The 14958-nt window shown below is 36.6% G+C and overlaps 2 protein-coding genes across 3 annotated transcripts in view; both read right to left on the bottom strand.

Moving 5' to 3' along the window:
* syt11a (synaptotagmin XIa) overlaps positions 1–9828 on the bottom strand; it is a 65828-nt gene extending 56000 nt beyond the window's left edge. Inside the window, exon 1 of one of the 2 annotated variants that reach the window (XM_057354397.1) lies at positions 9580–9828. In XM_057354397.1, coding sequence (XP_057210380.1) covers positions 9580–9613 — 34 coding nt within the window. In that variant the 5' untranslated portion in view covers positions 9614–9828. Of the gene's footprint in view, positions 1–8010; positions 8331–9579 lie in introns of those variants that run through there. The other variant, XM_057354398.1, reaches the window with a different exon arrangement.
* A 393-nt stretch (positions 9829–10221) lies between these two features.
* The window catches only part of smad10a (SMAD family member 10a), a 37019-nt gene continuing 32282 nt past the window's right edge, over positions 10222–14958 (bottom strand). Inside the window, exon 12 of the mRNA XM_057355708.1 lies at positions 10222–14792. Within this exon, the coding sequence (XP_057211691.1) occupies positions 14581–14792 (212 nt within the window). The 3' untranslated portion in view covers positions 10222–14580. The remainder of the gene's footprint in view (positions 14793–14958) is intronic.

The raw sequence follows: 14958 nt of genomic DNA, 5'->3' as shown, positions 1-14958 counted from the left end.
GAGGGTTTAGGCTGCATTAGTTAGATCAACCGGAACCAAAAACACAACTGATGTACTTGTTGCATCAAAGAGTACAGAACAGTACTCTACTCTCAGCCAGTCTTGTCTCATTGTTCCAAGGTTACCACAGCGAGCAGGATGCAGTTCATGGCCTGACCTGATGGTAGAGCGGAGAATGGGAAGTGGGGACCTGACAAGAGCTGAGATGATAGAGCTGGATAAAGAAGGACGCGGTCTCTTGACATGTCTTCACCACAAAACTTCAAATGCTATTAGATTATTAATGATAATCTTAAACTATAATTTATTTTATTATTAAGTTTATTTATTTTATTTAGCCTTGTTGTGCAAGTTCTCTGGAGCTTGTGCAGAGGCAGCAGCTTTTGCCAGAGGGGAACTGGAATCCCCTGGTTGGGCCTGGGTTCTCCTGAGGTTTTTTTTCTCGATTAGAGTTTTGGGTTCCTCGCCACCGTTTGCATACTGTTTTTGCACTATCTGCCTGACCGGGGGGGCTGCTTTAGAATTTTAAAGTTTTACTTAATTAATATTGCATATAGGAATTTATTATCTGTTATATTTGACCTGTGCTTCTCTCTCCTTTATCCTAAATGTGTGCTCTCACTGAGCGTGTGTGTGTGTGCGTATTTGTCTGTGTACATACGTGTGTGTGTGTTGTGTGTGTGTGCGTGCGCATCCGTGTGTGTGTGTGTCTCTGTGTGTGTTGGTGCGTGTTGTGTGTGTGGAGTGTTTTGTGTGTGGGTGTGTCTGTCTTCTGTGTTTCAACCTTTTCTTGTTTTTGCAGGTACAACTTTGATTGTTTTGCTTGTAGTCAATGTGTCTCATGTGCAGCTGCTTTGTAACAATGAAAATTGTAAAAGCGCTATATAAATAAAGTTGAGTTGAGTTGAGTTGAGTTATATTAAAGAGACCTTTTCTATTATTAATTTGTTTAAAATTGCAGTTTAGTTTTTGTTATATGAAATAAACCATAATTTTACTATGCAAAGAAACGTGAAGTATTTAAGAAATAATGCAAGGGAAGTTTGTAAAAATAAATCATAAGTAAATCGTGAATAAATCGCATCGTGAGATCAGAATCGTGAATCGCATCGCATTGTGAGCTGAGTGAATCGTTACATCCCTAGAAATGATTCTTTCTATTTTTATTAATGTTTCTTATTTATATACAGTATTTGTATTATATTGCATTTTGAATTTAATATGGCAATGGAATGTACTAAATGGGTTTAGTTTTCACAGATATCAATGTATGCAATTTCAGCAATAAAAACTTTAATTGTTCTAAGAAGGAAACAAATTAGTTGTTTTACTCATTTTAAGAGACCTGTCTTATTTTCTCCTGTATATTTAGTATTGCTCTTTAATAAAGAAAAAGTACTTATTATCCGAATACCTGATTAATCGATGGAAAATCAGTAGAATACTCGATTAGTAAAAAAATCGATAGCTGCAGCCCTAAACTTAATCTAAATACTTTGGAATACTAATAAGGTACATACATTTGGCAGCACCAAACATAGGACTTGGCTTTCCTTTGCATATTATTTTAAACAACAGCAGTTTTACAGTTTCCCTCATTGGCCATTATCTTCCACAATTGTGATTGTATGTCTCACAATTCTAAGATAAGAAGTTAGAATTGTGAGTTAAAAACTTCTAAAACTAAAAAAGGCAACACTGGTCTGGACTTCACAGCAGCTTTTAATGACCAAGAACTGCACTAGAGACTGTCTGACAGCCCATAAAATTGAACCAATCAGATGACTTCTTAACTTGGTTTGGTTTCCTTATCCATAGGGCTGGAAATTAGGGTATCATGAGAGGGCACCCGATGACATAAGCACTGCCAAACTGCCGACAAATGAGATATGATCCTATTGTCTGCCGCCACCGGTGAGCTGTAGAGCAGGGTGGACTTCATGATGAGCAGAAATTAAGAGAAAGTTAAATAAAAAAAATGTGTGTATAATGATGCTTAGCATTCCTAGAGTTTTCTCATTTTAATGTCCTACACGCACACACACATGAACGCACACACCCACGCACGCGTGTACACACACACACACACACACACACACACTGTCAGGTAGTGTGCCGCTGGGTGGTCATGCAGGAGAAGGAAGACAACAGTACAAACTTTGAAGTAAAGCGTCCCCAGGTGATTTATTGTCAGACTGCCCTATCCTAAGCGCACTGTGCAAACAAATAGTAAAACAAACCAGCAAACAAAACAAAAACTAAATAAAACTAATGCTCAAGTAGCAACTTATGCTTTAACAACAAAAGAAAAACTGCTGTGAGCAGCAAACCTGTCTGGCACTACACAATGCCTTTTGAACATTTTGTTCAAATTTAAACGTTATCTCACATCAGACACCTTGAGCCACACATGGGCCATCCAACTCCTCTTGAGTATTACACCCAATGAATTAAATACCAAATCTTCGTGCTAAACATTGAATGGAATCAACCATCATGAAAGGTATGAAATGTGAGGCCATCCCAGACAGCACGCCTCTAAAAGACACATTATTCCTGCAGTAAGTAGTCATAACCAAAAACATTACCAAAACTTATTTTAACACACAAAATGTAAACAAAGAGGTCACGCGCAAGAGTTCAAAAAGGTTTAGGTATCTCCCATATTACGTTGGTATTTCTTACATATTTGCTGTCAATAGGAATATTCCAGTACCAGCAGAATGGAAATGAGTGATAGTTGTGTTGTGGAGAGTGAGTATTTGGTGGATTTCACAGCAGGGACAGAGAAGGGATTGTCTCTCTGACACCAGTCCCGTGCATAAATCATACCATTGTTCAATCACGGGAATTTCATACATTCTACACACATACTTAACAAACAGGCATGTGTGTGAAATGCTTAGAGAATCAAATTTTAAGGCCGAAGTATGGTCCATCCGTCCGCGTTCACTCACTGTCTGCATGATGCAACACGGACACGGCCTTTAAGGTTAAGGTTCTTAAAACCACCATTCATTCCTTTTTATAATCTACAGAACCTTTTTCCATTACAAAGAACCTTTTGTGAAACCAAAAGTTTTTTCGAATTTTAAAGACCCACTGACCTAGCTTTTAAGTGAGAGATTGTAAGTTTTGAATGCTTGTATCTTCTAAATGTGAATTTTGGATCACACTTGTTTATAGAAAGCGTGAAAGTAAAACAGAAAAGTAAAACGCTTTTTTCTATTAATAGATTAAAAAAATACTAAAACCTCTGGACTGATCCATGTTATAGTCACAGTGTGACTTTTGTTTAGAAGACGCGTATAACTGCGACAAACCTGTCTTTTTGGATAAACCGTTGCTTTCATTCAGTGGGAAACTGATGTCAGTACTGGCCCGCTAGCGCGAGGTCTCGCTTTCCCAGTGTAGGAAATGCCTTGCTCGGGTCTTGGCATCTGTGAGTGAGCGGCAGGAAGAAACAGCACATTCAGTTCACCGTACTGCAGGCTTGTGAATGAGAGAGTACGAAATAGCATTTGCAAAACCTGTCACTGTTATCGACTGTTTGGATATATAAGCACGAACACAGTTTGTCTATAAATAAGTACATGGTAACACAGACAGGCTGTGCATGCGCTGTGTGACAGAATATTAATAGATTAAAAAAATACTAAAACCTCTGGACTGATCCATGTTATAGTCACAGTGTGACTTTTGTTCAGAAGACACGTATAACGACAAACCTATCTTTTTGGATAAACCGTTGCTTTCATTCAGTGGGAAACTGACGTCAGTACTGGCCCGCTTGCACGGGGTCTCGCTTTCCCGGTGTAGGAAACGCCTTGCTCGGGTCTTGGCATCTGTGAGTGAGCGGCAGGAATAAGCAGCACATTCAGTTCACCGTACTGCCGGCTTGTGAATGAGAGAGTACGAAATAGCGTTTGCAAAACCTGTCACTGTTATCGACTGTTTGGATATATAAGCACGAACACAGTTCGTCTATAAATAAGTACATGGTAACACAGACAGGCTGTGCATGAGCTGTGTGACAGAATATAGCCAAAATCTCTGCTCTTTAAGATGTGTGGTGATTTTATCAGACGATGTGTCTTGGTTATAAAACAGAACTAACAACAGAAACAGAAAATATGTAAATGGCAACGGCTTTATTTGGGCAATATGCAGGGCCGTATTAAGACCACCATGGGCCCCGGGGCTATGAATTACCTATACATAGAACGTGGAACGCATCTCTGCGCTTAAAAATGCGAATTCAGCGCTCAGGAATGTCTTTTAAAGGCACAAAGCAGAACGCGAGGGTCTCGAGATGCGCTATTTACAACAAAACAGTTGCTGTACAAACTACATGGCAAGAAATAATAATTAACGACTTACACAAAGAGATCAACATGAGTCATGACAAAAACCTTACTTCAAGCATTCAAAATAACGGCTGTCAATTCTATAATATTCTAATAAAAAAATCAGTTTATCTTAAAAACTTTTTTCCTGCTTTTGATGTAGGAAAAGTGCTTGATAATGTCGCTGAAATCCAGGGATCGGAGGATGTCACATTCCAGGGACATCAACGCTAGATTGTTCAGTCGTTCTTGCAACATTGTTGAACGAAGACTGTTTTTGACTAAAGACAGTTTGGAAAAAGAACGTTCCCCGCTGGCGTTAGTAACAGGCAATGTCAGGAAAATACAGAAAGCTATGTCAACATTAGGAAACATTTACGCATTTGGCAGACGCTTTTATCCAAAGCGACTTACATTACCCTATACATTTGTTTCTAATTATGTGCAATCCCCTGGGATCCAACCCACGACGACCTTGGCGTTGTTAACGCCGTGCTCTTACTGAGCTACAGGAAACACTGACTGCAATTGTTTTCTCCTTAGTAGCTGAAGCAATGCTACAACACTTTTGTTTGTCTCATTTTTAGTAAATTCTCTGAAATGGGCGATTTCGAAAAAAATCGACGCATTAGCCATTTCATTAAGACAATTTGGCTTGTATATAGCGAATATACTGTATATAAAATAGAGTTTGTTTAAATACAAAATTAGTATGCATTAAGCCAAACTAACCTAAAATTGGCAGGCAGCATGACCCTTCACGGGCCCGGTCAACTCCGTCTTCGTCAGCTTTTGTGAAATATCCTGATACCTTTGGAATCTTATTAAGTAACTCCTGTCTTTGCTGCTGCTTGTCTCTTAAGTTTTTACTTTTTTGAGCCCCTCTCTCACATTTTTTAGCAAAACCCGACATTTTAGCAGCTCTTCAACTTCCCAGCATAATCGTTCCCATGGTTAAGATCATGAAATGTAAATTTGACACAATCACTGGAAATCTGATCAATCTGATCTCACCAATCAAATGGCTTTACTTTTTGAATGACCTGCACATAAACCTATGGGATGATTGGCACGCTAAGGATGTCCGCATCCACCAATCACCTCCACTCTTTTCGCAGTTTGGGTTGCTCCTGGAGCCATCTACTGCACCGCTGGCTGCGCCGCGCGTCACAACTCAGAGACGTAGATAATTATTTTAAATATGTAATTTAAAAATATATACTTGTGTAAAGGCCGGGCCCCCTTGCAGTGACGGGCCCTGGGCTTAAGCCGCAGTAAGCCCTTGCGTTAATGCGGCCCTGGCAATATGCTGTAGGCCTACGCCTATGAAATTATCAGAGAGTAGAATCGAAACGGGTCTGATGTTGCAACTTTTGCTGCCTTCATGTGCTCTCTGAATTTCGATAATTCCCACAAATCATTTATGGAACAGTACTGACATTAATGTTACTAAATACTTTTAATGTTAGTAAATCCGCGTTTGTGGTGGGAAATATCCCACTTCTGAGGTGTCTTGAATACAGTATTAAAACTACGTGATGACATCACAAATATGTTTATTGCCATGTGACGTCATCCAGCGCAACAGTTTCACAAAATCCTAGCGGAAACACTGTAGTCATATTAGTAACATATCATATCTTCCTCCTGATTCTGTCTTCTGGAAAACTCCTACACATCAGATTGTGATCCAAGATGCCTCAGACATTCAGATAATTGAGGTCAATACTTGACCCAAACTACATCACACACATTCACCAGCAGGAAACATGTCAAAATGGTCCATCTCCTCCCAACACGTCACTCTTTTAAAACCTGACAGCTAAAAAAAGTCTAGAATTGAGGGCCTTTTTATAACCATATATACGCAATAAAAGAAAACATTTCTCAATTTATTAATCAATAATACATATTAAATAAATTATATCTGAACAATGAGAAATGTTGCATATAAACAAACATGTACTGTACGTTTTGCCAACCTCTCTCTCACCCCAGTAGAGTTAAACAGATCATTGTCTTCTATTAATATCAACATTTTGTAGGCTAACATAAATCAGCATTGGTAGCATTTTGCCAAGTGCCCCAGTTAATGTCTGATAATGATTTTCAATAAACTATTCAAAAATCAATGGTGTTTTTGAGGGTAATATTAAACCGTAGGAGAACTGACATTAAATTTCAGGCAATGTACTTAAGTGTTACCAGGGCCGGACTTAGGAGGATGGGGGCCCCTGGGCTTGAGTTGTTTTCGGGGCCCCCGTACTATTTAAAATCATATGTTTGTTAGCATTAGTAAATGTTTTTTTCTCCAATGAGTAACAATGACACTTGTTCATTGGTTTACACATTTATAATCCTTGTTTTGACAGTGGGAGCCACAAGTGGTGCGTTTATAGCATGTAGGAAGTTTCAAACATACTTAAATGTAAAATCCAATCAACATTAATAATCAACATTACAATATAGACTAATATAGTTTTTTGACATAATCATGCAGCCCTATACCATTATGTATTTTAAAATTACAATGAAACTTATTCATAATAAGAAACTACTAAAAAGTAACAAATGTGTGTGTTTTCCCTGAATTTATGGAGGATCTTGAGATTATACTGTACGTCTCGGATCTAAAATTTGGGAACCCCTGCAATAACATGAAACCAATAATGAGCAATACAGTTTTCAGCATTTAGTAATCTTGTTTATTGTTAGTTAATGCCAAATACAATTGTTTATGTTAGTTCGTGGTGCATGTTCAATGTTTTTAAAAATATTAGTAAATACTGAAAATAAAGATTAACAAATGCAGACGTGTAATCAAATGCTTAACTAATGTTAACAAATGCAACATTGAAAAGAGTTAAAAATATATTAGTATTCTATTGCAATTCCATCAGTAAAGCATATGACAGATCGATGAGTTTGTAATGCACTTTAAAATTGTATTTATAATAATGAGATGAAACGCCTTATTATGGCTTAAATAGTTTCATAATAATGAGATGGGTATAAAGTTTTGTAAAGTCTAGTTAACTGAGGTTGTGCAGGGCAAATAGGGCACCCCTCTGTAATAAATCTTTTAAAATAATATAATGACTTTATATCTAACATAACATAATTTTCATTTCAAATTCTTAAAATGTAAATCTAATATTTAATGCAGCTCACAGGGCCATAAATCTGCAAGGTATCATCTTAATTTAGCATTTAAATTTTACCAGAGATCTCAACGTCAGACTTGAAATAACTTGCATCTAAATGCTGTTTGAGAAAGTACGAGCAGTTTGTCCCTTCACGCGTCCCGTAGTTCGGTTGTTTTAACCTTGTTTATTAGTAAGCAGGATGTTTTTATTTTTAATTTATGATGGATGGATTTAACAGTGTTTGCATATTATTTACAAGAACCGCTTATTGTCACAAAAAGGGAAATATTAGAAATAAACTCTATATCACCTGTTATTATTCAGAGTTGTCTGCAGAACACAACACTTTTCATAACACGTTTTTTGTAAAAGCAAAGAAAGTGTAACAAAAACAACAGCTAGTAGACTCTACAGTACAGCATCTACCTGTCGATGAAACAATCTGTCGTCCTCAGTGAGCGGACACAGACTGTGAGGAGCAAGCGTTAAATGTAAAATGCGGAGTGGAATATGCGTACCTTTAGCGGTGTAATAAGAGAAAGTTTTTTGCGGGGATGTAAATCCTCTCTACTCCACTTCGGCTACCATTCTTTTTCGCCTACCAAAGGGCACCAGCCTGTGAGGGCAAATGGGCAGTGCAACGCGTTCGGGTTCCTGTTCGTCGGGACACGGGAGTTTCTCGGGAGAAATAACAAAATAAGAGGGTGGCAGGAGTATGTGTGAAAAACGGGAGAGTTGGCAGGTTTGCTCTGGATTCTCTGCCTAAGATCATGGTGTGGTACCATAGGTCTAAACAATCAGTATTTCCATTTAACTAAATCCTGTTCTTTCGCGTTCTTGTCTCTCAGTTTTCTTTTCAGCGCGGTACTGTGATTGCGCTTATCAGCCATTATAACTGCGGTAAACGTGACTGATAGAATCCACAAATAATCAATCAGGAAACGCCAATATGATTGACGGAAAGTTTAGCCAATTAAACGACATCCTTCCTTATAAGGCAGTGCTATTGAATCGTGCTAGACCAATGAACAAAGTTTAAATGAAAAATAAAATGACTGGCATATATCTAAACAAATCAAATGAACGAGAGCAGACGGCCCCCCTGAAGGGCGGGGCCCCTTTGCTGGAGCCCAATCAAGTCCAATGGTAAGTCCGGCCTTGAGTGTTACATTCTACACATCATAAAACAACATTTTATTTTTAATAAAAGTTGTTGCTAGATCAACCCCCCAAAAAGATTAGCCTATTTTGTCATGTAGCCATATTAAAACTATTTGTTAGATTAACGGGCATGACATGTACTAATTGGAAATCCAGAAACTACATAAAAATAGATTATTAGAAATGAATAAATATCTAAAGCAGTGGGACATTAAATGGTCCTGGGTGCCTCGCACAGTGAACAGATATGACGTCATGCACGCATTGTTTAGGCCGCGCCGGATCATCTGCCGATCTGTGCCGTTCACAAATAAAGCTAAAAATCTCTCTATCGCTACACATAGCCGCACTCATTAGGCAAGCAACTGAACAAAACTGCCCAAGGAACGGAGAAAGACTTTACATGTAAAACCTACACATTATCTAATCATTATAATCTTTCATACTTAAATATTTGTGTAACATAAGTAATAGTGATACTTTTTTTTACATAAACAACACATGTAATAGGCCTACAAAGCGTGTTTAAACGCACTTCATGCGTGCAGAAAATCATGCGAAGAGACGTCATGTGCGTATTTCCGGTGGTGAGCTTGTTATACTTGATTGGTTCGTCTTCACGATTTATTTATTTTTTCAGCCTAATCACCAAATCAGTTTGCTCCTGTAACCTGTTCTATAATATAATAGAAAACAAAAATAACGTATCGCTATAAAGAAAACACTAACGTTGCTCAGAGCACTGAGTAAAAACAAAACGAACCAATTCATAAGGAATTTGTGGATATCATTAATTTAAATTCACGAATTGTCGTGTCATGTAGGCCTATCATGTTTATTTCCACATATAGATCTAAACTACAGCTTTAGCGTCGTAAAACCCCGGATCATTACGTAATAACATTTATACATAACAAATGACTTACCATATGTTGGTTTCAAATCAGCAATCTCAGCCATTCTGAATCTCCGTTGAAGTGGCCGTGATCAGAAAATAAAAAATAAAAAGCAAAGAAAGTGCTATTTCTATTTTGTTTCCATTCATGTATTCAGCCCGTTCCTCCAACTGAATGGGTGGTCGAGCTGTAGGGATGTTTTCTTCTTTGCTGCTCAAGGATGCGATCGGTGACGCGCCCGCGCACCAGCCTGCTCCTCCGCTCCAGATGCGAGTGACGATGCTTAGGGCGGATGCAGCGTGTCGTGAGATTACTTATGGACCAGACTTTTAGCGCCAACTATAGTTCAGGTAAAACACATTACACGAAAAGCAAACTATAAGAACGTGTAGTCCTACTAATTTTGAACTATTCTATCATTATCATATAATATAGGCATAGCGTAATATCATATCATATAATATAATTATAGCTTCGTATTATAATAATATCAGTAGAAGAGGTATGTTTAATTTAAAGATTAAACATTTCTCAAATATTTAAATAATTTTAAACATGATATAAATTGCACACACACTCAAAACTTTCTTTTTCCACCATAATTCTGTTTAAATTTATACTAAACTCATTATAGGTAGCCTATGATAAAAACACATCACAAAAATATATGTATCAAAATGTTTTTTTTTACTTTGGTGTACAGTCAACATACAGGAGCAGAATGTTCTTTAACAATAATTATAACAACAAGAATTGAAATGACAATATCAATAAAATAGTCAATTCAAATGTCTTCACACTGGATAACATATCGATAAATACATGTAAGAAATAGGCCTAATACATGGAATCCTGTTAATTTATTTTCCAGCTGGGTGATTGTCATGTTATTGTTTTCATCATGTTTACACAACAACAGTATGCCCCACCAGTGAAAACACACAAGTTTTGTATATTAAAGCGTTAATGATGTGTTTTGGAAAAAGCCATCCTTTTATCCTTTAAAAGAAAAGGTAAATTACAGTGCAGAACATAGTAGGCAATGAGGGTTAAGTACAGTTAAGTTACTCTAATATTGTAACAATAAGTGTTTCTATGTCACAATGACATTTGGGGTTGCAACATTAAAACATTTTTCAGCATAAACTTGAAAGATCATGTAACATCATTGGCAAATGGTTTATACCAACAAAACATTTTAATACCATACCTGTGAATCTAAGCAAATTATGCAGTAAAGTTACTATTCACATTTAATTACCTGTTTATATCTATAATACAATGAATGTTTTACAGCATAAATTACAACAAATTCCTGTTGTTACACCATCATAGTGTATTAAACGTGTAATGTTTTTCTCACCCAAAATGACCTCAAGATAGTATTCTGGTTTAAAAAACTCATCGTTGATTAAACAGAGGAGTTTAGTGCCTTTAAAATCTGTATTAAAGCATGTATTAAAGAATTTCATTGTAATTTCTATTTAAATTGCAGATTGAAGGTGTCACATTTCTGATGAAATACAGCACAAAGGCACTCATCAAAACAATGAGTGTACCTGACATGTTTTTAAAGCAATCGACGTAAAAAAGGCGTTACATTTACAGAAAGCCTCATCATTTTCAACATGACCTGAGCCATCGTGAACTATACCCTGCAGATGAAGAGTTTGCATCACTTGCATTAGCCAACAAAACCCCAAAACACTCTATGAATCGAAGAGGACTAAGAATTCCCTGCCATGCTTCATTGCTTTAAAATGTAGTCACATGTTTCAGACCAACAGAATGTTTACATCATCATTAAAATAAGTGGGAAAGCCTTTTTCTATAAACAAGGGCACAAAGACATTTACTGTGGTACCAAAGAAATGCAAAACATTGTTTAAACCCTCTATTAAACAGCTAGTACAGCTAAAGCAGTAAGGATATACAGTACGTGTAATTGAAGTCAACATGAAAGGGCATGCACAACCCATTTTTCTTAAGCAATGTAAAATTTGTCTGAATTGTCTAACAGACCTAAATACATTGCAGTAGATTGTGGAGAAAGTCACTTCCAACCCACAATTCTATAAAGCTAAAGCATTTATCTTTTTCAGCAAGAAGTGATGCCTGAAGGTATTGATTTTGTTAGTATTGTTGTCACCCTAATTACATTAACTGTTATTAAAGTGTTAAATATTGCCTGAACAATCTAAAAGGTTATAGGGGTTTTGGCCTTCATTTTTCAATAGGTTGCGTGTCCTAGATGACATAATCTGAGAAAAGTTATTTCAGAAGCAAACAGAGCAAGTTATTCCATTTAGATGAAACATTACAGAGACAAACACTAATTTCTTTGGAATAATATGAGCTGATGAATTGTGCAGAATAACACCAAAATGTCTTTCAATTTTTATTTTGATGACTTCAAACTGAGGTTCACTTTAACTATTAAACAGACCCATGGTTTCAGTTACTAAATATTTGCATTTGTTTTGGATGAACATATTAATATGAACTAACATCAAGGGTCTTTCAACAAATGCATAAGTGTGCACGTTTTAACATGGGAAGGTAGCAAATTATATTGTTTGAAGTTTAGATCTACCCGTTTGCAAATATTTTAGTATATGGGACTGCCTGATTGATTCCCAGCTTGTCACAACAGTTGGAAAAATGTTGCTATATAATATACTGCTATATATTATAAAACATAATTTGCTGGGCAAGATAACAGTAAATGCTGAAGCTGATTAACTGGTGTTGGCAAAAAACATAGGTTGAAATTTGTTAATTGGTGCAGTAAGACTCTACAATTGGTCCTCTTCAAGACATGCCTCCTTTTGGTTTTGGTTAAAGTATGAGGTGAACATGAGGTCCGGAAAATACATTTCAAACGCCTTTTAGCATAAAGAAAAATCTACCGCGTTCATATTACATTATCATGAGGTATTCTGGCTTTGGTGAGTTACACCACATGGCAAATGATTTTGGTTACAAACACCAAACTGCGTCATCACAAGTACTAATACCACCATTTTAAAGCTGAACAACTCAAGCTTTTGTTTTGCTTTTGCTTTTTTTATATGAAAATAAAAGAGCTGGAAGGCTATTGTAAGTATGAATAATAAGCTTGAGTAGTAAGCCGCATTTGCAACAGGCAGAAATAGCCAAGTTAGGTCCACATGTAGAGAAGCACAACACAAGCACAGAGATGATAATGATTTAAAGTTTGTTTTCATCTGCTTTAGGACATGGTTCACTTCCGTCTCTCTCTGAGGCAGGATTTCATCACTGTCATTTAATGTTGACGGTCTTTTGAACACTTCTTGAAGTGATCGGTGCAGACATAGATGCTCTGAGGCATTTGGATGCCACAAAAGCCACAGATTTCTAAATATGTTCATATTTTTTTCTGTCTTTGATAGCCTGTGTGTGTGTGTGTGTGTGTGTGTTATACCAGAGTGTGGGAAAGCTCAACAGAAGGGTTCTGGAAGTAAAAATCCCATTTATTGTCTTCTAAAACAAGATTATGTAGAACATAGTCAATAGTTTTAGATTGTATTGTTCTCTGAAATTACTTGCTATATTTAGGGAATACATGCCTGCTAAGAGATGTTAAGCATGCAATCTTTTACTTAAATCATTTTAGACCAATTTTTTATTTTTTGTTAAAAGCCTAAAAGTCTTTGAAGAAAGGACAAATACTTCCAGAAACCACATCTCAGAAAAAGTGAGCGGTCATTGTTGCACTTTATTATATGATCAGATACTGACCCTATAAAATAATTTTATAAGCATTTTCTACAAGTATTGCAAAACAATTAGGCTCTGATATTCATATTATAACTGCATGATGTGTAAAGCTAGAAAGGCATATGAACAATAAAGCTATTTCCCTGAACATAATTCTCAATTAACCCTGTGTAAACTTGCATTAGTTATTAGACTGTAGCACTAACATATACAGTATCTACATCTAATGTAAGATGGTGAATCCCATAAAAATGTCAAGGACATGTACAGGTCATATTTAACCCCATAATCAATCAAAGTATATTTAAGATAGATTAGTTTAATTTAATTAGATTAGTCTATTCTATATTGTTTTACTGCTGTTTTACGATTGCATTGTGACAATGTGCACCACAGACAAATTCCCCCAAACATCATGATTGTAATGTAAAAAAAACGTATTCCTATTGCTAATGTGAAAAAACATCATGTTAGTATTTGTTGTATTAAAATTATGCTGACTTATATTAAAACATTGTATCAAAGTAATTTATTTTCTGGAAAAAATATCAAATAGAATTATAAAACAAACAAAAGTAATGCATGGACATATTACAGTAAAGAGAATTTGAAGATATTTGTGTCATAAAAAGGTTATAAAAATAGGCTTATTTTTAAAGCAAAATCTAGTATCTTATTTTTTTTAGGGTCTTATGTGACCCTAGCTTGGCTGGGTTTCCCGAAACCTTGTTCTTAAGAATATATCGCTACCACTTTTCAGGTATAACTTAAGAATGACATAGCGTTAAGAAGGTTTCTGGAAACCCAGCCCTGGACATTGTTTATGAGATTCACCAAAACTGAAAAGCATATCACTATATACTAACAAGAAGCGAAGAAATATTTTTTGAAGACATTAATCTTATTGAATTTGGTGTGGTATATTGAATTTGTTGTGGTATGATTCTAATGACTGATAAAAGTGCAAACCTAATTATACTGAAGTTAGCACATGGGCTTTCCTGATTTTACCAAGTGAGAGATGTCCTTGGGTCAACATCAAGTTGACCCTGGGGCAACATCAGATTTGAGGGATAAGTTTAAAGTTCATGTGAAGTTTAAGCTTACAAACAGGGTTAGGGGCTTGTACACCATTATTACTGACTTGAGGGATAATTTAGGGTTTGTGGTGGGTAAAGGCTTTTTTCACAAAAATGTTGTCCCAGGGTCAACATATGCATGCCTACAGTAGTGAGTACAGTATCTTTGTTGAGTGTTTGCGGAGGTGTGTACTGTTCCTTCTCACTGCTATCAGATAGCTGGTCCAGGGTCTGCTAGTGGCATAGTGTGCAGCACTTCGTCCAGCAGTTGCAGTGCACGGTGCAAATGGACCTCCACCCAGCAGGGGGTGTGTTTTATACTTTGCCGAGGGTAATCTGGCCCCCAGCCCTTCACAAAGCTTAGCCGCAGGATACACAGCCTCCTGAGATCATCCACACCGATCCCTGCAGCTGCTGAGAGGCCTAGGACACAAACATTTAGAGATTTACAAACCTCTTGTTTTATTTTGACATTTGCAAAAGCACAACATGCTCACATGTATTTGTATTATATTTCCATTTTTGATCACACTTATATTTGAAAAGGGGTCATATCGTGAGACATTCTTTTTTTAATAAAAAAGTTCAA

The sequence above is a fragment of the Triplophysa rosa genome, linkage group LG16, assembly GCF_024868665.1.
Source record: "Triplophysa rosa linkage group LG16, Trosa_1v2, whole genome shotgun sequence".
Classification (NCBI taxonomy): Eukaryota; Metazoa; Chordata; class Actinopteri; order Cypriniformes; family Nemacheilidae; genus Triplophysa; species Triplophysa rosa.
This window is presented reverse-complemented; position numbering and strand designations above follow the sequence as displayed.